General features: G+C 33.1%; 2 protein-coding genes across 2 annotated transcripts in view; one reads left to right on the top strand and one right to left on the bottom strand.

The window, feature by feature from the left end:
- LOC132737790 (uncharacterized) overlaps positions 1-20,932 on the top strand; it is a 45,248-nt gene extending 24,316 nt beyond the window's left edge. Inside the window, exons 13-33 of the mRNA XM_060725137.1 lie at positions 440-598; positions 1,599-1,748; positions 2,400-2,499; positions 2,920-3,017; positions 3,291-3,425; positions 4,089-4,328; positions 4,738-5,182; positions 6,069-6,160; positions 7,376-7,609; positions 7,834-8,004; positions 8,380-8,537; positions 9,001-9,322; positions 10,111-10,337; positions 11,034-11,196; positions 11,555-11,672; positions 14,114-14,176; positions 15,518-15,768; positions 16,412-16,586; positions 17,010-17,171; positions 17,594-18,682; positions 19,422-20,932. Coding sequence (XP_060581120.1) covers positions 440-598; positions 1,599-1,748; positions 2,400-2,499; positions 2,920-3,017; positions 3,291-3,425; positions 4,089-4,328; positions 4,738-5,182; positions 6,069-6,160; positions 7,376-7,609; positions 7,834-8,004; positions 8,380-8,537; positions 9,001-9,322; positions 10,111-10,337; positions 11,034-11,196; positions 11,555-11,672; positions 14,114-14,176; positions 15,518-15,768; positions 16,412-16,586; positions 17,010-17,171; positions 17,594-18,682; positions 19,422-19,600 — 4,731 coding nt within the window. The 3' untranslated portion in view covers positions 19,601-20,932. The remainder of the gene's footprint in view (positions 1-439; positions 599-1,598; positions 1,749-2,399; positions 2,500-2,919; positions 3,018-3,290; positions 3,426-4,088; positions 4,329-4,737; positions 5,183-6,068; positions 6,161-7,375; positions 7,610-7,833; positions 8,005-8,379; positions 8,538-9,000; positions 9,323-10,110; positions 10,338-11,033; positions 11,197-11,554; positions 11,673-14,113; positions 14,177-15,517; positions 15,769-16,411; positions 16,587-17,009; positions 17,172-17,593; positions 18,683-19,421) is intronic.
- Positions 20,933-22,383: 1,451 nt separating this feature from the next.
- Positions 22,384-26,171, bottom strand: LOC132737784 (polycystin-2-like). The gene is made up of 4 exons (XM_060725132.1): positions 25,980-26,171; positions 25,399-25,573; positions 24,970-25,131; positions 22,384-24,490 (listed from the first exon to the last, which is right to left on the bottom strand). The coding sequence occupies exons 1-4, from the start codon at positions 26,133-26,135 to the stop codon at positions 23,394-23,396; spliced, it is 1,590 nt and encodes a 529-aa protein (XP_060581115.1). The 5' UTR covers positions 26,136-26,171; the 3' UTR covers positions 22,384-23,393.
- Between the last annotated feature and the right edge of the window lie 958 nt (positions 26,172-27,129).

Below are 27,129 nucleotides of genomic sequence, written 5' to 3'. Positions count from 1 at the left end.
GTTATCTGATTAAGTTATATGTAAAAAAAATAGAAAGCATGTGTATCTTCAATAGCAAAAGCTATCAAAATGTATCATCATTTGTTATACAATACATACCTTCAAAGGCAAATGCAAAGCTTTAAACCGTCGTGCCACATTTCCGTATTGTGATTAAGACTGCTATGGTATCAATGTTGATATTAATCCAAAAGAAAAATGCTCTTGTCTGTGTAGGTTCGACATTACGTTTGTTTCACTTTCTATTGTGAATTGTCTACATCGCTGTTGAACTTTACACCACTACGATTTGACCATTGCTTATTGCGATAATTCGATCTCAGTCTTTTGACATATCAGAAGTAATACCAACAAATTAATACGACATGGTCAGAAAGGTTAAGCTAAGTTAAGGCTGTCTATCATATTGTCAATTACTTAAACCACATTACATTTGCAGTTAGGAGAATGGACACCCCCTGTTCCAAGAGTATTGAATTCCGATGGATTTGTGATGGATCTGAACGCAAACGGAAATAAAGATGTTGGAAATTTAGATGAAGTCATGGAAGACGCTGAAAACAATTTAAATGATCCAGCTACAGTTGCTATACAAGATGTAGGTTAACATTTCATAAGTATGATAGAAAGATTTAGATCTAGCATCCGTCTTAAATCGTTTGCATATATTAACTATCAGGTCTGTTGTGATTTTTAACAAATGCGTTATTGAAATTGAGCAACTTATGTAACAAAATGGTCATAGGGTATCCTTGCGTAAAATATGTGAACGAAGCTTCATATAATCACACTAGCAGGCGCCGTTGTTGCAGGTTTTGAATATGCGTGACTCATGTGTGACTAGTAATTTCATAATGATTATCAAAATATTTCTGTCAAATGACATTACACTCATACTTACAAAGCATAGCGAAAACGATTTTTTTTCAAAAACAAATAACTTAACGATTTTAGCAAACAGTTCCGCCATTTTCCAGTAATTGATAAGTCAAATGCTCATAAACAGTATCACAAACATAAACATTTTTCTTTTGTGTCAGTCGGGTCAATCATATACCAGTGTAACAACCGAATAGCCTGCAAGCCAATTAGACCGTTATCATTGAAAAGGTCTATTACAGATAAGCCCTGCCGGCTCGAGAGCTTTGTAAATACATCCTCTTGCGTCTTCAAATGTAAATGCATCAGTCCTCCGTTGTCTTTAAGTGAAATAAAAAGGATCTAAACAACACGTTAACAGTTTTTTTTCCTTAGTGCAACCATTTCACAATTATACCTGGTGAAGAAATAAAATAATTACAGCAGTTTCCTCCTATTAATCTAAGCAAAACATGTTACTATATAATGACGTCATAAACCACGTGAACCACAATATGAGCGGCAATGCACGAAAATGTTGTATATAAACATTTATTTTTATGAATAAGGGAATACACTTGTTCCAGATCATTTTATTGAATAAAAGACTGATGCGAATAAGTGATACCAGAAGAGCGGGGAACTTTTGGAGAACGTATGTTCATGATATTTACAGAATTAATGCATATAGAGTTTCAGAAAAGCGAAATAATAGAAATGTATGTCGTACGTATCCGCAGGTCATGTTGAGAATGGTTCAGTTCACGCGTAATATAGTTGAGACTGATTTGAGTGGGAGTCGAAGCGGCGATAAATGGCTAGCGTCGTTGGTGACAAATGCATTTACTAACCTTGTTGCACAGCCTCGGTATCTGAACTATAACAGTATGGTAAGAGGCTTTTCATACTTATTATCTTTTGAGTTAACCTTTATGCACTTCTAATTATTATTTTGTTCAACCTGTTCATATTTTGGTGGCTGTAATTATTGAAATAACTAAATGTTTGAATTTGTATACGTATTTTTAAAAGTGCCCTCCATGCAGTCATACGCAGTCATTATTTATGATGCCCCTCCATGTAATATTTAATCCTCAGTCATACGCAGTTATCATAGAACGTGCCTCTCCTTGCAATATTTAATCCTCAGTCATACGCAGTAATCATTGAACGTGCCTCTCCTTGCAATATTTTATCCTCAGTCATACACAGTTATCATTGAACGTGCCACTCCTTGAAATATTTTATCCTCAGTCATATGCGGTCACTCTTGAAGATGCCCGTCCATGCTGTATCGAGTTCTCAGTCATATGTGGTCATTTTTTCAAGTTAAAGAAAACAGCTGCCGCTCCATGAATTTTTATAAATGAACAATCATTAAGAGCCACTTGAAGTAAGCTAGACAGCTCCATTGCATTGTATAATTCAAAGTCAATGGCGAGATTCAAACAGTAAACAAGTGATTATAATGCAACGACCGTAATCCTCTGATTTCGGAAGCCGCAGAATTTACTCAAAGTGATACAAATGATCTATTTCAGATTAATATCATATACTTAGCAAAACTTGTTGGCTTTGATGCGCTTATACCTAAAGGTCCAGCAGGTGATAATCCAGCGCAGACAGAAACAACATCAGGAGGTAAACACTATAGATTTACCTCATTATCTTGATGTTATTTTAAATGGATTTGAATTATCTTGCTGATATAAATTATTACGAATGATTCCATATTTCCTAGGTAAAGTATTTTATCACAATTGAATTAGTGATTTAATTGAATAATGTAGGCAGGCAGTCAGTTGATAAGATTTATGTTGTTCCTTATCATATTGACGCTAATTAGATATTGAGATATTACTTAAAATGACGATGTATCACATTAAGTGACGAAATATCAAGTAAAGTGACAAAATATCACGTAGAGTGGTGTTATATTACGAGAAGTGACATTATATTACGGAAAGTAATAAAATATCAAGGAAAAGAGTCACAGAAAAACTCCGAATTTTCATGAGCTTAAGATGAAGGGAGGTAACCATTTTTTCCTATTTTTTTTAGAAATATACTACATGTTTCAAGAAATAGTGCAATCATCTGTACCTGATGATTTTGTAGAAATACGACCGGTTGGTAACCTTGCTTCCGGAATGAATAATGTGAGTTTTGAACTTTATTAATAAAACAATTTATACTATTTGATATGCAAATTGCTGACTGGATCATCAGGAGAAATAGCCTGAATGTAATAGATAAGATCCGAAGTGATAGCCGATATTCTCGCCTGTATCCCGTCAGTACGTGTAAACGAATTTATTATTTTCATAGGGTAGAAAACTTTAAGAAGTGCTTTTACTTTACATACAAAATGATAAAGACCATAATTATTTATTTATCTTTGAGTAATTGAAAACATTTCTTTTTATTCATAGATTGATGAGATGTTGTCAGCATTAGCCGAGAATATTAGTTTGTACGACTCTCAGTTATCACCAGTAGAACGGGGGTATTTGTACGTACGGATGCAAAAACATCTTAAATACAACACTAAGGATAAAAAGAAAACGGTAATAGCTTTCCATAGCATACGCATGAAAAGTGAATCACACCATGTATATCAAATGTAAATGCAAAAAAAAGTATCGTCAGGTGGTATCTTTACATAGCATACTGGGCATAATGAATACGGTGTTAGATCTTGACGCTATAATACCGAATCACATGATGTTGTTGTATTTCTTCTAAATATTTTTAGAAGACTTATAATAGTTAAAATGTATGTAATTAATAAAAGAACACAAATTACTACTCACGTAAGGACTTATATATACTTAGAATATGTACCATGAAATGACTGACTTTCATAAGTTTGCCGGATTTTCACAGCGAGTATAAAATTTCTTTTTTATTCACTCTGCTGATAAATAAGAGGCTTTTTTGAAAAGTTTTATGATTAATTCAAATGCCACATTCGTGTTTAACTTCTTATATTGCCAAGATTTGACAAGGCGAAGCAAGGTGAGGACCATGGATTCATCATCAAGTTTCTATGTCATTTCTATGCTATTTTGGTTAACAAATTCATTGATTTTAATACCGTTTCAGCAACTTGATATCTTGGATCGTCAAAATGTGTGCACGTATGTTCATATAATTCTAGATACTATACGTATTTTTGAAATGTTGCTTTACAATTTGTGCTTATAATGTATTAATGTGGATTTTTCTAGGCAAAGGAGGCTGCATGGATGACGTTACAACTGGCACAAGAAGTACAAAACCAGTGGAGGCTATGTAGACGTTGCAGTAACGCCGGTAACAAAAACACTAAACAGTTGCTGGCGAATGAAAAGTCAGACCACTTTGTTACCCAAATGACGACCACGGCCACGTCTCAATTCCGTATTGACGGTCTGAACGACTCGCTAACTAATGTAACACGTGACAACTTCGATACGATTTCTGTTTCAGTAAGTGACATTATTGTTTTTGTAAATATAATGTTTCACTACAATTTCTTGACCACAGAGATACATTATTCTGCAAACGTAAAGGGCTCGAATCTTAAAACAGACGTTGATTTTAAATACCATAGAGCCATTCAGCAAGTCTGTTATAACATTAATATCTGGAAATTCGACATTTGGTTTAGAACATATTGTTATGACTTGTATTCCGGTAACGAATGTAAATACACACTGCTTTTATAGACAGAATGTCAAAAATAAACTGCAGAATTTCTTTTTCTTTTTTTTCTTCAGGAAAAATTTAAATAAAAGATTTTAAAATTAATTTTGGTATTTGTATATATGTATCCAGCGATTAAGTAATACACTAAATAGAGTCAATACCAAAAGTTCCGTTACTTTTACATTTCAGGCATTTGAATTTCAAGAGAATGTTTATATGTATGACGAAGACGGAACGTCTAGCTATGTGACGTCAAAAGTCCTCCGACTCGACGTTAAATCGGTAGATACGCGTGTAACCCCTGGATACATGACGTTTCAACAAACGGTGATGACACCAATTCCAGAGTACGTTATTCCAGAGGTCCACGAAGAGGATGTGTCAGAGTTTATGTATCATAGATTGATTTATCAGAAGGCAACGGACGAATTGTGTATGATTGTTGAACCACAAGGAGTATACAGTTTTACCGAATACAGTGTGTATATAAAATATAGCTCAGTGCCATCAATAATTGAATATGATTTCATTGTTTCCGTAAGACAAGAATTCCATTGGCAGCTATGTATTCCACCAGATAAGATGAATAATCATACCGGACTAACATATATGGCCGTCCAGTTACCAGGAATTAGTAAGTTATTCAATAATATTTTATTTTATAGATGCTATTATAGATGGTATTTAGTTTGTTGCAGTGAATGTTAACGCATTTACGCCTTCTCTGGTAAGAGGAATTTTTATCCAAAATTCACGGACGTAGGATATTTTTTTCTATATATATATTTTTCAAATCTGATGGAAGTATCATATAATGCCATTTCAGTACACATTAACCTAAATTGACGGAATAACCGTGCCATGCTATTAACATAACCTTAAGGCCAATTATGCCTCAAGAATGCTATAATTTCTATTTTTCAAAGACTGTTTATTTTCGGTATCTTGTAAAAGTGTCCAAATATTACTCATGTGCCATATAGTTAAATTATATTATTGTGCTTCATTTGCTCTGTTTGCAAATGGTTTAGTTAAAGTGCGTAAGTATTTTGTATACAAGTCAAAATACTACTATGTTTACATTTTGCTGCCTTCATGAAACTTTACGTCATGTTCAGCGCTACTTTCGCCGGTTGTTAAACATTTAACATGCTCGAAATCAATGTTTAAATAATTAATTAACATGGTTGACGGTTCTAACGATTAAAAAGGATTTCTGAGGCATAATGTGCCTATAATTATTTGAAGTAGCATTAGTTGCGATTTTTCTAAACATTAACCTGAATTGACGTGTTGTAATTTCAGATGGTTCAGTAATTGGTACTTAGAGAAGAATTGCAATACATGTTGTTATGTAAACAATCATTTTTAAAACTTGCAATTATTTGAAAAGTATCGCAGGTTTTGTTTATCTTAAGTTGGCATCCGGTTCTGATGCTATTATAAGTCTAAGATATAAATAAAAAACAAGTAAAAAGGGGAAAACCGTAGAGATATATGAAAAATTAATGTAATTTCAGTGAAAACTATATCATACAACTTGACAGTTGTGACTGTGGGATGCCTAACTTGGGAAGAGAAAATATCAAAATGGCATACTGACAAGTGCCAGGTATGTATTTGACTTTTTTAGCTCTAGAATTGTACTAATAATGCGTATTAATATGTATCCTCAAATTTCCATTTGTTTCCACGCCAAAATAAAATGTTTATACTTTTCTTATTACAGGCATTTATTTAACATGATTAAGTATTTTGAAAGACCTATTGATCCTTTGTGTACAGGAACTCATAATTATGATATTATTTTCTATAGATTAATTTCTACAGGAGCACAAATTGATTTATACAGTATTTAAAGCATTGATTTATACATTACCTTGATTTATACAGTGATTTATGCTTTTTTTTAACCAGTCTAAGTAAAAAAAAACCAAAAAAAACATACAAACAAAAACACAAAAAAAGAGAAAAAAAAGAATCATTTTATACATCAAGTCGGTTTATTTGATCCTTTCTCATCGATTGTTTCCTGTCAGTTTATTATTTCTATTGTTTTGTCGTTTATACTTATCTTTTAAATAGTTTTACACTTACGTTGTTCAGTCATGATTGTTTGGGGTTAATATAGTATCAAATGTGGAGATCATGTGACCGATTCAAAATATGAGCCGCGTCACGACAAAACCAACATAGTGCGTTTGCGACCAGCATGGATCCAGACCAGCCTGCGCATCCGCGCAGTCTGATCAGGATCCATGCTGTTCGCTATCAGTTTCTCTACTTGTAATAGAGTTGGTAAGCGAACAGCATGGATCCTGATCAGACTGGGCGGTTGCGCAGGCTGGTCTGGAACCATGCTGGTCGCAAACGCACTATGTTGGTTTTGTCGTGACGCGGCTCATATTATGAATTTGTGTTATAAAATGCAATAATTTTTCTAAAAGTAAGATGTCTAGAATTATGATTTTTTGCTATAAAAAGGCATTAATCCTAGACGTAAGATATCTTATATTATGGTTATTTGCTATAAAAGGCATTAACTCTGGACGTAAGATGTCTAATAGCATGATTATTTGCTATAAAAGGCTTTATTCTTAGACATCAAAAATCTAATAGTAATGCTTTTTGCTATAAAAGCTTTAATCCTAGACGTAAGATATCTAATACTATAAATATTTGCTTGAAAAGGCATTTATTCTTGATATAAAATATTTGAAATTATGATAATTTGCTCTAAATGTCATTGAATTCTAGACGTATGATACCTTATTATGATGAATTATGATATATATAATTATGTTTCTTATCTATTTTTATTTTCAAGCTTGTATGGAAACCAGATGAAAGTGTTGTTTCGTGTTTCTGTCAAGAAATCACTGACCTGGTGTTCTCCAACTCATTTTTTGTGGCACCTAACTCTATCGACTTTAATACCGTGTTTTTGCGGTTTTCTCCCCTGAACCAAGCGGCCGTCTTAGGAACGTTTGGTTGTTTGTTTGTTTGCTATATTGTTGCTGTTATTTTCCTCTCCCGTTTGGACAGGCAGGATGCTTTAAAGGTACACCTTTCTTATCGAGCGTATTACAAGATAAGTTTTTGAAATTCCGGGTCATCGATACTCCTATACTAAAATGAAAATTGTGATGAAATCAGATTAAAACAATCACGCGTAATACAACTTTCAAATTGATTTTAAAAAAACCTTTTGGTTTAGAATTGGAGTAATTAAAAATCTTTTGTTTTGAAATAAGAAAACAATACAAAGGTTTATTTTACTTGTAGTGGGGACTTACACCATTAAGAGACAACATGATAGATGAAAGTTATTATTACATCATTAAAGTTTTTACCGGAATGAGGCGCGGAGCAGGAACTAAATCACGTATAGCATTTATCCTAACTGGGTCAGACGGAAGCACGAGACCACGTGAACTGTATGATGGCATCAGAGAGGTTTATACTTTTCTACGATGATCTTTTGTTGTAATTGTATTTGTTTATAATTAATATCAAGGAGGGCGTTCTCGTGTTACACGATTTTTTGCGTTGTTATTTATCCAGGTAAAGGGCTTCACAATTAAAGAATTACTAGTGCACATGAATCTGTTTTTGGAGTAAAAACCGAATCCGCTTACGCCACAATTCGACAGCTTCCGAAGTGTTGTCTTATCACTTGAGCTAAGATTTTTCACTGTTATGTCATTATTTTATTATATACCATTATGACGTCATATATCCGCAATCCGTAGATCATTGTTTTTTGTACTTTAGATATATTTAGAACGGCTTACAAGGCAAAGATATCATATTTTCTATGCAATTCTTCAGGAATTCAGTACTGGTAGTGTTATGTCCTTCTTCATGGCAACAAAACAGCCACTTGGTGATTTGTTACATCTTTATATTTGGCATGACAATAGTGGCGGATCACAGGCAGAATGGTACCTCAACCAAGTAGTTGTCTATGACATAGAGACATTAAAAGCGTAAGTTTTCTTTCTATTACTTAAATACATTGTATATGCTTGATTTTCTGTGAGAAAATACAAAATCATAATAAATATGTATTCCATCTATAATTATCCTAATAAATTCGTATTACATATTTTGGGTCTGCTATGTATTATGTAATATGTGTAAAACCCTATCTAATTTGATACGGCCTGGCGGGAAACCAAGGTTTGTTTAAGTTTTATTCACAGGCCCTAGTCTTTGTTTAAAATAAAATGATAACTTTTTTTTAAAGTGGACAGTTGCATGAATTTACAAGTGACTACAACAATGTTTTAGCGACATTTTAGTTATTTGCGTTCCATTAACGTTGAGATATTTATATATCAATTAAAATCACATTAATTTATTTCAAATTTCCCATTTTTGTCGCTTCAAACTTTTACAACTTTATGCATGCGTAGTGTTAATTAATTAATCTATTTACACATTTCACAGATATACCTTCGTAGCTGAAAGGTGGCTTTCAGTAGACACCCACATAGATGCATGTTTGCCATCAAGCCCTGTCGATCGTCCGATAAAATTTGAAACACGATTCTTCTTCCAACTCAGAGACAAATTTTCAGAGAACCACACTTGGATTTCAATAATTTATCGCCCACAGACAAGTACCTTTACTCGAGTACAGCGTGTGTCATGTGCATTAGCTTTCATATTTCTTACAATGCTTGCGAACGCCATGTACTTTAATCCGGCACCGAACTACATATCACCAGCCATTCTTGAAGTTGGACCATTTCGCTTCACAAAACAGCAGGTATGTAAGATCTTTAATCTGTTTCCTTTTCACTTTCGTTTTAGCGACATTCAGGTTTTTAAAAAATATAAAAAGACTTCCTCAGAGTCGTACATTGGTTCACTAGCTTCGTCACATGATAGAAGTTCTATGTGAGAGTCTGATCTGACAAGCGATTCAGGATCAGCAACATAAACGACTGTATCTTTTTGTTTCATGGAACTGTTAGAACTTTCAGGTAAGACCTAATAAATAATGATTGCGGTCAAACATATTACACTTAAAAATGCTTTATAAAAACACAACATGACGAAGGTAAACAGTACTTGTACTTTTTTTTACTTTTTGTCAGGGGGCGTCCGTGGCCGAGTGGTTAAGGTCGTTGACTTCAAACCACTTGCCCCTCACCGCTGTGGGTTCGAATCCCGACAGGGACTTTGGATTCTTTAATGTGAGGAAGCTATCCAGCTAGCTTACGGAGCGTCGGTGGTACTTCTCACGTACCTGTTCGTGTCTGAAATAATGCACGGAAGGGCACCTGAGGTCTTCCTCCACCAGTAAAGCTGGAACGTCGCGATATGACCTATACTGTGTCGATGTGACGTAAAACCCAAAACAAACAAAAAACTTTTTGTCAGTCTAATAAGCATTTTCTTTAAAATGCCAATTTGCTTTTAAATCATTAAAATACACATTAAACATGTTAAGTGCTGTATTTTTCAATTATATTAGTTTTTTCATGCACATATTGAATTTTATGTCTCGTGTATTGGCGCTGAGAAAAAATCAATTGATGTGTCTATTTGCAGATATTCATATCTATAATTTGTGCGCTTATAACCACGCCCCCAATTATGTTAATCGTATACATCTTCCAACACACGAAGAGAAGAAAGTGTAAAGAAAACGGCCTTAAAAATAAGAGTGGCAAATGTTGCCAGAAACAACGATCTGATACTTACGAAGACAAGCTTAGAGAAATACAGCTTACATCTGAGACACCGGAACTAAAGGGAGGAATGGTTTTCCCGTTTTGGTAGGGACACTTTACAAATTCCCTTTGTCTAACGATTATTTATTGCTGCTCTTTAAATTAACTATCACGAGTTTCTGATAGGGAAGAAGTTGGACTTTGCAAATAATATTCGATTCAAGTCCTAGGTAATTTACAGAATTGGCCTTGTAGCGGTTAAATTTTATTGACTTAATACACACTTATTGAACCTTTGTTAGGCCAAAAAAGGGTAAACAGTTAGTGGGACACAAATATTCTGGCAAAATAGTTTACGTTAAGAGGCCCTTCATGGTTTTTTGATGTATATGCAGTGTAACTACACTGGCCAAATTTCTACCTACAATTTATATCGTAAACGATGTAATATTATTAACAAGATCTGGAAACAAAGTGACCCCTCGGAAGCATTAATCACATCAAAATTACATGAAAATGGCAGACTCTGTTTAATTGAGTCAGTGCATGAGGGATAATGAAAAAGTGCAACACCCCTTTTGCCCCTAACACTGGCTTGAGCGGTACTCAATTCTCAACATTTAATAGTGCTGGCATCGATGATCCCGAAGGACCATAAAAATATAACAACACTGAAGTGAAATACGCGGGGCAACTTTTACAGCTGCCACACAGCACTTGACACCCGCCGTGTTAAAGTACAAAGATCTGGAAACGAAGTGATCCCTCGAAAATATTTATCAAGTCTTGCGTATTTTATAGGTTTGTTTTCATTGGATGGCTGTTAGTATTGGGTGCTGTCGCCGTGTCTGCGTTCTTCATTGTCTTGTACAGTATTGAATGGGGAAAACAAAAGTCGGAGGAGTGGCTAACGACATTTTTCATGTCTATCTTCGAATCAGTTTTGTTTGTCGACCCTATCCTGGTAAATATGATACATTAAGACAAAACTCCAAGTTTTGTTAATATCATAAGCTTGTGCAATCTTTTTTGTATCTACTAATATAAAATAAGTGTTGTTAGCATCAAGATCAGCATAGATCATTTGTCTTAAACGTGTCAGTTTTGTCGCCACGTTCACAATTTATCATAAGAAACGGATTTTAAAAGGATATTAACAGCGAGCCTACTGGTTTGATGTAACGCATGCTTCCGATGTTTCTTTGTTATAATGATAGATAAATATCTAATACTGTTAGAATAATGTTTTGGTGCATGCCTTTTATACACGTTTTGAACTAGTAATATATTTAACTACTAAAAGTGTGTCTATTCATTTGAAGGTTATTTGTATAGTGCTTGTACTAAGTTTGTTGCTACGAACAAATGACGTGGACAAGAATATTGATATGCAGCACATTGTTGAACGTTACAAGCAAATGAAAGGATTGTATGAGAATGGTATGTTTGTACCTAAATACGTTAAATTAAATATGTCTTTTTATGCCACCGCAGCATCTGCGATGCGGTGGCATATAGCGATTCACCTGTGTGTGTGTTTGTTTGTTTGTGTGTTATATAGATTATATAGTGAACTTAAAAAATCTTCTTGTGAAAAACCACTTGTCCAATTTCAACCAAACTTGGCAGGATTGATCCTTGGGTGAAGGACTTCCAAAGTTGTTCAAAGAATTTCATTCCATGCAGAAATCTGGTTGCCATGGCAACCAAAAGAAATTGTAAGAATAAATTTAAAAAATCTTCTTGTAAAGACCCAAAAAGCCTAGAGCTTAGATATTTTGCATAAGGCATTGTCTGGTAGACCTCTACTAAGATTGTTCAAATTATAGCTTTGGGGTCAAAATTGGCCCCGCCCTGGGGTCATTGTTTTTCACTATATGTACATATAGTAAAAACTTAAAATACCTTCTTGTAAAGACCCAAAAGGCCTAGAGCTTAGATATTTTGCATAAGGCATTGTCTGGTAGACCCTTACCAAGATTGTTCAAATTATAGCCTTGGGGTCAAAATTGGCCCCGCCCCGGGGGTCATTGATTTTCACTATACGTACATATAGTAAAAACTTTTAAAATACCTTCTTGTAAAGACTCAAAAGGCCTAGAGCTTAGATATTTTGCATAAGGCATTGTCTGGTAGACCTGTACCCAGATTGTTCAAATTATAGCCCTGGGGACAAAAACGGCCCCGCCCCGGGGGTCATTGGTTTTCCTTATATGTATAGAGTAAAAACTTATAGTAAAAACTTAAAAAAAAACTTTTTCTAGCAATTGACAAATGCTAGAGGTTAGATATTTTGCATGAACATTGTGAAGTGAATCTCTAGCAAGATTGTTCAAATTATAGCCCTGGGGTCAAAATTGGCCCCGCCCGGGGGTCATTGATTTTCACTATATGTACATATAGTAAAAACTTAAAATATCTTCTTGTAAAGACCCAAAAGGCCTAGAGCTTAGATATTTTGCATAAGGCATTGTCTGGTAGACCTCTACCCAGATTGTTCAAATTATAGCCCTGGGGTCAAAAACGGCCCCGCCCCGGGGGTCATTGGTTTTCCTTATATGTATAGAGTAAAAACTTATAGTAAAAACTTTAAAAAAAATTCTTCTAGCAATTGACAAATGCTAGAGGTTAGATATTTTGCATGAACATTGTGAAGAGAATCTCTAGCAAGATTGTTCAAATTATAGCCCTGGGGTCAAAATTGCCCCTGCCCTGGGGGTCATTGATTTTCAATATATACATATAGTAAAAAATAAAAAAATCTTATTGTCTGAAGGTACAAGGCTTAGAGCTTTAATATTAAATTTTGTTAAATGATATCATCTAAAGGTACTCTACCAAAGTTGTTCAAATTTTGCCTCTAGTGTCAAAATTGCCCTGCCCTGGGGGCCATAGGTTTTCCTTAAATGTATATAGTAAAAATGGGAAGAAAGCTACAGCTTAGATATTTGACTTAAAATGTTGTTTGGTGGACCTGTATCAAGATTGTTTTGAATGAAACCCTTGGCCTTGCCCCAAGGGGACAGTGACCTACTTTCTTGTCCTTTGATGTACAGCTATGAAATTTTGACCATGTGCACAGTTTTAGTTGTAAAATTGAACTTTGATATCAGGTGACCTAGATTTTGATGATGTGACCTACTTTCTTGTCCTTTGATGTACAGCTATGAAACCATGTGCACAGATTAAGATGTAAAGTGAACTTTGATATCAGCTGACCTAGATTTTGACAAAGTGTCTTTCTGTGTTGTCCTTTGATGTAGTCGTGAAATTTAAGCTGTGTGAAATATGACCTTCACCACCGAATTCACTAGACTCAAGTGCATTGGTATATTCCTACTCTGATCTTTTATTGGAATAACAATATATTTAACCACTAATCTGATAATAAGAATTAGATAGGTCAGGGATCTATGCATTATGACAATCTTCAATTGTAAAGAAACAAAAAAAATCTATTCCTACACCACTATTTAGTGTTGTATTAATGCGGTGGCATAGCATTTTTCTCAAATGCAATCTTGTTTCATGTTTAAATGAAGAATTCCATCAGATTTGCTTTGTTATATCAGCCACAATCTATTATATCTGAAAAAGTCTACAATATCAGATATCAACTTTCTAAATATGTATTTATGTGTGAACTGTTTTAACTATAAGAAATAATCTATTCATTTCTGATATGAATTGTTCTACGAGCATGGACTATACTACATAGTATCTGATATCAAGTGTTCTATGTGGCATGCACAGTTTTATCGGATGTAAACTATTTAGCCTTATCAGGAATAAACTTTGTTATCTGACACTGACAAAAAACAGTCACTTTACTTTCAATTTGTGTCAGGATTGAAGATATACTTACGTTTTTTTTTCTTTAGATGAGTTACGATTAACCATACAAGTCCTACAATCAGTGAAAACTGACTTTGAGCTACTAGAAAGTGAGTATCACTTAGAAGATTATTTAGCAGAGCTTAATACGGCTTTAGCATTTCATTTTTGTATACCGGTGTGACGTAATGTTTGTGCAACCTGTGATGGGAGACACCATATTTTTGTACTGCACATGTCAAGACATGTGGCTATTAAGGCCATGAATAATAAAGACTTTTAGACCGAAAAGAGTAAGCAAGCTGTGCCAAGAACATCACTAGATTGAAAAGAGTATAGGTATAACTAATGTACATGTAGAGAAGGCAACAAACAAAAAATAAATAAAAAATAAAAAATTTTTAGTACAATTTGTCAAAATCAGCTTAACAGTTCTTGTTTGAAACTGGTTTGAATCAATTTAAGAGGTTTTTAAAACGAAGTGTGCAGATTTGAAACATTTTTACAGCTGAAGGTAAAGTGCTCTTCTTTGACACATTATAACAGTCACCAGTAAGGGTCTAGATGCGAATATGACCTGTTTAAAACTTTTGACATTTCAGCCATACCAAAACTGTTGTAAATGTTAAAGATTGGTCAATCCTTTTTAAGAATCGACGCATCGTTTTTAACGTTTGCAAACATTTTTCTTGGTTTTCTATTATTATTATTTTACATCTTGAAGTTCGTCATTAAAGCAGCCAGTGTTGGTCCGTCAGTATTGGAATTTGCAGTTGTTTTAATAACACTAAAAATATTTTGTATTTAATTTTATGAAGCTTGCCAAATAGCATACATGTCACACTGCCTAATGTCTATATATAAAGTCATCAAACAACATGATTTAAATTGTATCTGTCTGAAAAAATGAAATTGTGGTTTTAACAGCTTTGTGCTTCTTGTTATATGCTTCATTGCGTTGAAAACATGTGCAAGAATGACCAAAAGTATTTCATTAAACATGTCCGTACGAGACATTGTATATACATGTATGTATTTTGTCTCAGACCATCTCATTTCATGTTATCATATTAATATATAAATGAGATGTTGGTGTAAATTGAAGCGCAAGAGTCAAATTTGACTATATTCATCTTGGCTAGCGAACGATCGAGTAACAAAACTTGGTGAAAAAGAACATAGTAAATGGACAGTTTTTATTTAATCTAAAACAAAGACAATACTTTATTATTAAACAAGCATTTTATCTTAGTTTAAAAAGATGTTAAACCTCACTTCTTTTTGGGCCAACCCTGTCATATACCTTTCATTACTTACTTAGTTGAAAATAATATAAATTTTGTCAGTGTTCAAGATCAGGTCTGTTCCATACATATAAGTATTCACTAACCTTTAATTATATTCATGCCTTAAAATTGAAAAAGAAAAGCAACCACTTCTTCAATTTCAAGGAGGATCATCAGCTGCTCGTTTTTACATCACCACTCTTCAGGGACGCCGTACACATTGCCTTGCTGCTGCGGAAAGTCGTCGGCGTAAAATTGTGATGACCTCATTTGCAAAGGACATTGTTCTGAATATGTTGCTGATCATTATCCTCTTTAGTATTGCCTACGCAAACAGAGACGGCAATTCGTACTTTCATCACAAGGAGATAGTCAATGCAATTGTAGAGCCTTGGAAATTGCCACAGTTCAACGACGTAAGTTGAAAACATATTTTTTGGTATAGTTACAAACACTTATTCTAATGACTGTCGTAGGTAACCATAATGCAATTGTAATAGTATTACGGCTTCCATACTGTTAAATCTAAGAAATGGAAGGGAAATCAGTGGACATTATTGTTTAGTTTGCTAAAACAAGAGAATAAATATGCAAGTGTATTATTTTGTATGATCGCATACTCTTGTTAATACATCTATTATTTTCGACAGTTTAATTGTTACTATTCTTGTTTCTTTCATTTTTAACAGTGGCAGATTTACAAGATTTTTTCAGCAGTTTTATTACTTTATTACTTTTGTGAAAGAAATCTTTTTCGAATCATAAGGACATGACACACCGAATTCGTTTGTGTTTGTTTGTAACTTTTATAATCCTACTTCACACTGTTTTATCTAGCTTTTTATCGCGTTTTTTCGTTGCACATTTCCCTCAAATATATGCAGCTTTTGCGTTATGACGACTTTTATTATATTTTTTTATTTAACCATATAGTTGATAAAGTGTATTTTATTGTCGGTCTTCAATTATTTCTCAAAGCCTTTTTCGTTCAAGACTTGATTATTATTGAAACAATTTTGCTAAGATATTTCCTAATTTAATTGCTAATATCATTTGCAGATCAAGAAAGCTGGCGATTTGTATAATTGGTTGAATATTTCTGTGATACCGAGTATATTCCCAGAATACGACATGAATGGTGCACCATTACATTGGACAGTTCGTCAATTTACAACTGGATATAACAATCTTAGACTAGGACCGCCGAGGCTTCGACAGTTAAGAACGAAGAAAAGTACGTTACTATCGTTAAATAGAAGATGGAAACGTTTTAAGATTTATTTGAAATATCAACCTCTTCGTTCGTTTTGTTGATATTATTAACATCATTTGTGCAGTGATTCTGTTAACTTTAGCTAACTATCCAGTAATTGCTCATTTCTATTAATATGCTAGTAAAGTAAACAGATAACTAAATAGGGAAATACAGGTCGCAGTTAATGTATCTTTGCTCTTTGCATTATTTTACTCGTTTATCGTTTCAGACGAAAAATAATTATTATTAATAACTTAGATACCTTAACCCCGTGCGATTTATAATACTTACAAAACAAAACAATCTCATGTGTTGTGCTTCATATATGCCATTTGATTTATTCTAAATTAAAATGCATTATTGCAATATTTGCTATGTCTAAGTTAAATTGTGTTTGTACAGAAACGTGTGTGATACCTTATATTGGACGAGCAAGTTGTTATGGGAAGTATAAGGTACTAGATGATGAGGAACGAGACTTTTGTATAGGTTGGTCAAATCCACCCTGCCCTGAGTTTCAGGCTGTTTTCAATTCATCTGCTGACGCTTGGAAGTACACATCAGGTAGATAAACACGGAGCACATTAGTTTTCAATGAAATTTACAAAATAACGATGTGTTTGAAACGTGCTTTTGCATTTCACATCTGAAAATTTCTGGTGATTTTAGGTATCATATGAAAACATTTTTATTTAATACAATGAATAATTATGTATTGATGACGATCTTACCAGTTTATATATCACCGTAAACACACATCCATACCCTCACCCTTGCCATAATAGGTTTCATATTACAAGTTTATAAATAACAATATAAGCTAGTCTGAAACATCATTTACAGGGAAAATCAACATTTTATAAAAATATTCGTTTGATATTTCATAATTCTTTGTTTAATTTCCGAAACTTGATTTATTTTCCAAATAGTGTTCGATCTGTTAACCTTTTTTCCAAAAGACACATTTTTATTACCATATTTTTCAGGCTTAGATATATGGGGTCTGCCTACACCTGGAATGCATTCAACTTACAGTGGAGGTGGCTACATTGCTACATTTGACGTTAGTCGAAACATTTCTATTGAAATGTTAAACGAATTATTCAGAAGCGTATGGATGGACAGGAAAACAAGGGCCGTTATATTTGAATTCACCCTGTATAATGCAGTAACAAATATGTTTATCTACAACATATTCCTAACTGAGTTTTTAGAAACTGGTGGAGTCATAACTACATACTCTATCTACCCAGTTCGCGTTTACACTCACCATGGTGCCATTGGTACATATACGTTATTGTGTGAGATCATTTTTGTCATATATCTTATTGCCATATTCGTTAAAATATCTGTGAGGGTATATCAGAAACGTTTGAAATTTTTCAAAGATTTTTGGCATGTTTATGAACTGGTCATGTTGCTGATTGGAATAGTGATTGTTGTATTTTTTGCCCTAAGATTAAGCTTTGCTTTCAGTACGATTAACAAATTTAACGAGGACAAAAAGTCGTTTGTTAATTTCGGCCATATCATTATGTGGGACCAGATGTTAGTAACAGCGCTGGCAATTCTTGTATTTATGTCGACACTGAGAATGTTGGAAGTGTTTGCAAGCTCAAAAAAGATCAATGCTGTGATACAAGTGTTTCATGATTGCGGTAAAGACCTATTTTGGTACAGTTTGGCCTTTATACACTTTTTTATTGCCTTTTGTATGTTAGGTCTAGTATTGTTTGGATCCAAACTCACTTCCTACAAGGATTTTTACAACACAATGGGAACTTTATTTGTTGCATTGATTGGAAAAAGCAAGTTTACAGAAATCGATGACACAGAGCCCATTTTGGCAAAGCTGTTTTTCTCGTTTTATATCATAACAGTGGGGTTCTTTGTTTTGTCAATCTTCCTGTCTATACTTGGCGCGAGTATAGATATTGCCATACATGATTCTCGAAAGGATCCCAGAGAAGATTTAGTGGAACATCTTATGACAACTTTTAAGTCACTATTCATCAGACCAACACGACAAACAACATTGCAGGAAGACCATCCGACACCCGCTCCGCCAGAACAAGGTAATTCATCATTGATGATAGAGTTTAAACTAAATATTTAGACGTAATGATTGATATGATATATCGTTAAGTACTAAAAGGCCAATAGTTTTCAATTTTCACTTCCGATAATCTATCAATAACTTCCTTTAAACATGTATTTGTTGTCCAACTTAATTATCAAGTTGTTTTTGTTTTTAATTTATTGTTTAATTACATAGAGAGAGCTATTGTACTCAACCAGGTATCTGCAAGTTGGTTTCCCCGAAACTACTAAAGGGAATGGATTGTAATCTCAAACATATTATTAAGAATATAATAGGAGAGCACTGTCCCTTGAATGGATTTTGTGAAAATTATAGCCTTTTTTGAAGGTTTAGTTTTACATTTTCAAGGCTCTTGATTTGCTTTCAAGCAGCTCACCTTTTTCAGATATACACACAGTATTTAACAAAATGATGCTTACAGATCTTCCATTTGGAATTGATAATAAATATTTATTTTCTAAAATTCAGCAAAATAGATTTGAATTATATTGTAATGTTGTGAACACGGATTCTTCATGATTGTTAAACGTTTTTCGTAGTTTTACGCAGTAATGTTTATTGTAACTGCACTTTCCTAGGTTTTCTGTAAATTTATATATCCAGACTGACATTACCGATTGTCATTATTGATAGACCTCTAGAAAGAAAAATACTTTTGGGACATTTGTTTATCAAAACTTGAAATTAATGAACAATTTCTTTTCCTGTTAAAGATGAGGAAAATATTGAAGACATTGCATCTCTACACACGGTAACACCAACCCTGGAAGATGATGACGTTATAAGTCAGATGTCAGAAGAGGATATAATATTACCACCTGTTATAAAGCGAAGTAAAACACAGTTCAAGCCTCGGTTCCAACCGAAAGTGAAACCTCCCTGGAGGCCGTGATGATCTTTGTACCTGGGTTGTTTTGACACTCTTTGATGATAGAGCTAGTTATTGCATCATATATTTCAAAGGAAGAAGTTACAAAATATATATTTATATGAGTGATAATGTTAAAAAATGTAATTTGTTATTATATTAATATTGATATTGATAATATATGAAGATTTTACTATTGAAGAAGTTAGTCAAGGTATATCTTCGCATAAAAGATAAAAGTGAAAGAGTTTATGCCAGAAACTTTTTAACTGAATTTGTATCAGCTTTGTTAACCGGTGAATATCCAAATTTGGCGAAAAACGTAATGGTAATTTTGCCATTTCTAAGCGTCTTAACATTTTCGAAAATGATTTTTGGCGAAGGGGTTTCAGGGTCCGATTGCATCATTTGCTTCTAAGTGAAACGAGACTTTAATAGCCATTCTTAAGTTGGAATGTGTACTGCTTACAAAACATGACTAACTTACATAAGTTTATCTCTCATTGTGTAAAATATCGCATGCGTAATGTGATGAATAACCTAAAGACTACTTTTTTTCTTGTTATGCTTAACTACACGTTAATGTTTTACTTAAACTACACTAGGATGTATGCCATTACAGTTTTATGTATTTACCTCAGATTAAAGCTTAGTTTGGGACAGGCTTCACTTCTTTAATGAGTGTGACATCTGTTAAACTTCAGTTTAAAATCAGATTTGAATTTAAACTAGAATCAATTTATAATTGGACAGTATGGTTAAAGCCAATTATCTTTTTGACATTGACGTTTTTCTCTTTCTATTTTGCAGTGTTTACTCTTGCATTGTTTTGTTTGTAATACTAACATTTTGAACTTTAACCATAATATCATTAATTTTATTTTTTTTGATAATTGCACTAATTAAGTTCACTATTTAACACCTTTGACTAAATTGATACTTTCAATTGCTAATTCATTGTAATACATTGTATTACCCATTTAAGTATAACTTTTATTTATTTCAAAAACAAATTCACATCTTAATTAAAGTGACATTATGCTCAATATATCGTTGTCAAACTGAGCTACATCCACTTATCATAATAAGTCGAAAAAGGTTTACTATTGCAATTGTCATGAAATGGAAATGTTTAAGATATAATATAACAACCGACTAAAATATCACTGTCCCATACTGTAAATCAATTGAACGTTTACAATACATCCCGGTGAATTGTTAAAGGACTTGCTGTAACCGAACTATAAAATAAAATGGAATTACAGCAAATACTAAAGTCATGGCGACATTGACCTGTACATTTATCATTTAAGGTCTCTTTTGATTTAACAATCAATATTTAAATGGAACTCATCGTATTCTTGTTTGCATTTTTGCTTTGATAACTCTATGTTTGGTGTACATAATGTACATTTATCATTTAAGGTCTCTTTTGATTTAACAATCAATATTTAAATTGAACTCATCTGTTGCTAAGTCGTATTCTTGTTTGCATTTTTTGCTTTGATAACTCTATGTTTGGTGTACATAATGCTTGACACATTAAGTAGGAACAAAATGAATCACGTCACTTTAGCGTTGTTCGATTTTCACGTAACTTTCAAATAATACGTGTTCTTACAATCGGCTGTTTATTTTATATGTTTTTCCTTTTCTTTTTCACTTTTTAGTATTAAGAATACAATTATTACATCGAATGTCGATTTACCTTAACTACATGTGTACGTGCATGAGCACGAAGTACAAATGTTAATTGGTTTGTTTATAGCTCATTTCACTTGCAAATAAACTAATACACTAATTTTGTACTATGTTGTTGTATTTTCCCTGACAACGTTAATAGCAAACAAAACTTGCATAACAGCTTCTGTGAAAATTACAAGCTTATCAAGGAAACTGATTTCGGTAGACACATTGATGATAACTTGGTTTATACAGAATTTCTTTTAAATTGGTTGCGTTGGAAGCTAAAAGCTTATAGACACACCCTTGAATGTGTTCCTGGGACTAAACTTACCATTACTTATTAATGAGTGTAATGTTTCTTGCTCAAGCAAAGAACTACTCGCCCTTAACGGGATTTGAACATACGCGGAAAGTGATCGTGAGGTTTAACCACTCGATTAATCGCCACTTAACGAGGTTACTTAACAAGTTGAGTAAACCAGTAAGACCATAGCGTTAAGATAAATACACATTTTATAAACTTGATACTTCTAACTATGCTTCAAACAAAAAATTTAAATGCAATTACCCAAAATGTATTATCGTAAATAGTCACTGTAGTCGTAAGGGCTTGAAAACATTGATCCATTTTGGCAGTATTTAAGTTAAAATGTTTAAAATTACCGACAAGGAATATTAGCAATACATAGAGCGATAAATGAAAAACGACCTTCATTTCTGTACATTTCAGGTTTAAAGTCGTAAAATGATGTTATGGTCATTCCAGTTTTACTGATTGAGCAATACCTCGGATTCATTTTCGCCCATTACTTAGGCATAAACGGGCTTCTGAGAAGAACACCGATCTTCCGTAAGATAGCTGGATTGCACATCTCATTGTAGGAACAGTATAACACATACAGAATTCGCATCCCTGCTTTCTGTTGTCATTTTAAATCGGTTTTTTTTCTCAATAATAAAAATACGTCTGGCATAATAATGTGCAATATCCGTATCTGTGTCGCAAAGTATAGAATGCAATACCATTTCCAAAAACTGGGTATAAAAACAAATATTATTAAGTGAAAAGTTGATGTAAACATTTATTTTAACAGCAATAACAGATCACTTTTAAATTATTCAACTTCAATTTAAACGTAAAAGTAATGAGAACACTCTCACAGCAAAATTATCAATGTAGTAGTTGTACAATAAAAAGAACAGAACAGAAATTTATCTAAGATTTAAGAATACGTACGGCTCATCATCATATCAAAATATTTATGAAACAAAATTAATTATAAAATCAAAATTAAAAAGTATATAAATTGGAACACAAGATTTAACATCGGCAAACATATTTTTACAATAAGACAAAGCAAAATGAAACCAACATTTATTTAAATTATCAGTTCTCAATCTATATTACTTTATAATTATACAATATATTTAAAAGATAATTTCCTGTACTCTAAGAGAATCAGTTCTAATAATTTAAATCTAATATAAGAAAAATGATAAAATCTTAGAATAAATTTTCTTCCGGTTTTGTGCAAATAGACATTCACCCTCTTTATCCTTTAAAATTTAAAAATTAAGCAAAACAGACGATTTGCTTAGTATTACATCGGCGACCAGATTCAATATTTAAATTGTGTGAATATAGTCTATATCCTGAAATAACATTTCTGTCTGTAGGATTTTCTTGATGTAAGTTATTCAAAAACATATTACGTACGTTTAATATGTCTATTTACGATGTAAGACTCAGAATGAAAATAATACATATTCTAAACCTTTAAATTTAATAATACCGTTTCTGAAGCAGAGTCTTTAAAATATGTGTACGGTCTGTATTACAAACGCATACCATGCAAGACAGCTTATATAAACGATAATAGACTTTCCATATAATAATGAGACGCGAACATTTTTTCAAAGGGACATTACGCTCGCAAAGCACATTTGATGGTATGGGCTATTTAAATGCTGATTTCAAAACTACGAAGGTACCTGAGTAAGTAAAATGTCTTGATATAAACTCGCTTCAAAGTCTTCATTGATTGCTTTAGAGTTTATTATGATTGTACATTTCATGTGCGAGCTTTGCTATGAAGAAGGCTTGGACAGTTAATCTTTGCTGCCCCATTCTTTATTCACTGCTTACCACTTTGTTATGTTTTTTAACTTTCGTGTGCGTTTTTTGCTTAGATGAGGGCTTGGCAATAAGTAACTTAAATCTCTTCATCATTATCTCAATGATATCTTCATTTTTGTCCCCGCGATCACCTTGCACAACAGTGTCAATGCTTGCCCCAAGAATAGCCAAGAATATAGTCAAAATGAAAAAGACAATGGTAAGAATGTAGAAAATGAAGAAAACTTTCGCCAAAATTGGCTGCGTTTCATTAATCTCAGTAAACTTACTCTTCCCGATCATGGCAATAAACAATGTGCCCATACACTGATACATGCTCTTGTACGACTCCAGCTGAGACCCAAATAATAGCATTCCAAGAAAACAAAATGCCATGAAAATGTACAAGAATGTCATCCCATACCAGAACAGATCTTTGCCGCAGTCTTTAAATACATACACAACAGCACTGACTTTCTTTGATGTTGCAAATACCTCTAACAACCTCAATGTTGCCATAAAAACTAAAATTGCCAGCAGTGATACAAGTATTTGATCCCACAGCACTATGTGACTAAAATCTACGAAAAGTCTTTTGTCCGCCTTAAACTTGTCGATTGTACTGTGTGTCATCAAAAGTCGGAATACATATATTACAATACTTGCTGTTCCAGTTATAAACATGGTTATCTCAAAGTTTTGCCAGAACAGATTGAAGTAGCCGCATCTTTGTTGATAAATCCTTACGCATATCTTGACCAGTAAAACGATCAAATAAATCACAAAAATTATTTCACATATGATGGTGAGTGTTCCAATGGCTCCTAAGTGGGTGTATACTCGTAATGGATATACAGAAAACGATGTGAACGCACCTCCTGTCTCAGGAAATTCTATTAGAAACACATGGTAAATAAATATATTTGTAGCACCGTTATACAAGGTGAATTCAAACATTACTGCTCTTGTCTGACGGTCAATCCATAAGTTTCTAAATAGTTCATCCACTATAGCTAATGAATTGCTACGACCAACATCTAGTGTTGCGATAAATCCTCCACCACCATAGGTTGTGTACAGTCCAGGTATAGGCAGTCCCCAAATATCAAATGCTGTAAAAGACACAAACATTACCACATAAGTTACCATATAGACAATGTACTATCGTTGATGTGACCTATATACACTCAATATTAGTCTAATCATTAGTGCTAAGCAGTCATTGCTCTATTCTATTTAATAATTGCAATAAAGTAAACTCAGCACAACTGGAAACTATTGTAGGCTCGGCTTAATTATCCATATGACGCCAGTTGTAAATAAAAACCATCATATACGCCCTCTGAAAGTATCCTTTTAGTTTATAGCTAAAGGCAAATGTATTGTTTGGAGTCATGAATGCATGTACTTTATTATTTATTTCAAAATAATTCGTATAATTTTTCGCTTCCTTTAAGATTTTAACAAAGTATACAGTAATTATGCATAGTTTTTTATGCCCCCACAAAGTGGGAGAATATAGCGTTGCACTTGTTTTTTTTAAAATAATTTGTCTTTGATAGCTAATATTTTGCCCATTACACCTGAATACCTGACTGAAAATTCCACGCATCTGTTGAAACGTTGTAAACATAATCCGCTTTCGGACAAGGCTGAGACTGCCATCCCAAACAATAGTTATCCTCATCCTCGCCTGTAATTGAGTACTTTCCATAGCACACAACCTTGCCGATGTATGGCAAATCGCAGGACCCTGGTGGACATACAATTTGATATGTGTGAATTATTGCACTATTGTTACATGTAACTATGTAATGAGATGATTATCTAACAACTTGTAAAAGTTTGAATAAAAGAAAACATACATATGATTGTATTCTGATGAACACAAAGTTAGCATTGTTTTAATTAAATCTTAAGGTTTTCTTGATGGTCGGTTACTTCAAAATACAATACTTACAATACTGAATCTACACTTTAAATTCAATCAAATTATTTACTTGAGAAACATTTTGCTTACCGTTTGTAGTTCGAACCTGGCGCAATCTAGGTGGTCCTAGACGAAGATCATTGAGTCCTGTAGTAAACTGTTTCTCCGTCCAGTGAAGCGGTTCGCCAATTATGTTGTATTCGGGAAAGAGGGAAGGAATTGCAGAAGACTTTAACCAGGTAAATACATCTCCTGGTCTTATTATCTTTCAAATGAATATTGAAAGTGTGAGTTATGTACATGGCACGTTTAACATATCTAAGTTTTTGCTTAGGTATGACTTTATATTGAATATTACAAAATATAAATGATAAAACAAGAGTCAATAAACTAAACGATGCATGACTACAGATGGTCTACAACATAATCTAATTAACACAAATGCAAAAGGACAAAAAGCTAAGATTTTGTCACAATTAATGAAAATATATAATAAAAAAATCATCATTAAATAAATATCTGCTACAAGTATGTGCCACTTAGGACAACATGATTTAAATATCAAATCAACGAATTTGAGACAAACATTACATCTTCCAAATCCATACTAAAAGAAAAACGAAAATTAATTTATCAATTAAAAGAAAAAATCAATAATAAAAATATCTTACTGATTTGAAATAAGGAAGTTTAAAAGGCTCCACTATTGTGTTAACAGTCCGTGTATAATGTTGAAATGACCGATTGTCTCTGTTGGCGAAACATATAATGGAAATAATCAACATGAAAAACAGGTTTGCAAGTGTGTCCTTTATTGTTCGCACCATCGCTTCGTGTTGCTTGTGCTGTTTTGCTGCCTCTTTAAGGTGAATCCTTGGGGGGCGGGGGGTTAACAGTTGGGGTTTGAAATCAAAGAGAAAAAAAACTTATTAAATTCGGGAGTTTGCTTGTGAAAATTTTTTGTACTTTGCTTTTATGTTAAAACAAAAAACTTTCGATATATGCGCTAAATGCTGATTGTCCTATGTTATGACATGTTGCAACAATATATTTTAAAGTTTGATTCTCAGTCTCAGACCAAAGACTTTTGACCTTCAATTACGCATTACTTTCATGCAATGGAAACGATTTACACGATATTCAACATACAATCATGCGGGAACATACTATTAAACACGGGTGTTTTAGTCATTACACAAATCTGCAAACTAACTTATAAACATTATAACAACTTTTTTGAGTAATCACAAAGCTGAAATCAACACATGGACACAAAAATAGCTAATAAGAAATAAAAATGCTGAAAAATAATATGTAATGTTATTTAAGAAAACTTACTCATATAGGAGTGTTGCTCATCTCGTAATGATTTCAAAACTTTGATACTAGAGGAGAAGGGATCTACAATTATATATTAAATTAATATATTAATCAAATTTCTTCGAGAAATGTAAGAGTCATCCTTTTAAAAGCAACACAAATAGTTAAATACCAGTATCACTGAACTATGGATATTTATTGAAAATTTCAGAAATAAATATGCACACAAAACCTGCCATTGGTTCTATGAATCAGTTTAAAAATATTACAATATCTCGGTACAGATTATTTGCTTTGGAAAACAATATGAAACAATTAATCAAAACGACAAAAATATGACAGTGTACGCTGCTGTGGTAGCAAAAAAATGCATATCTAAATTAAAATGTATATAATAAAGGGATAGCAATTGAATTCGTTTTAAACAAAAGCAAAAACTATCGATATGTATATTTAATCCAGTGACGTGAACTTTTTTTATATTTTTATTTATTAATCATG

Source organism: Ruditapes philippinarum, unplaced genomic scaffold (assembly GCF_026571515.1).
Source record: "Ruditapes philippinarum isolate M1 unplaced genomic scaffold, ASM2657151v2 ctg190_1_1_1_1, whole genome shotgun sequence".
Lineage (NCBI taxonomy): Eukaryota > Metazoa > Mollusca > Bivalvia > Venerida > Veneridae > Ruditapes > Ruditapes philippinarum.
The sequence above is the reverse complement of the archived record's forward strand: the minus strand, read 5'-3'. Positions and strand labels throughout refer to the sequence as shown.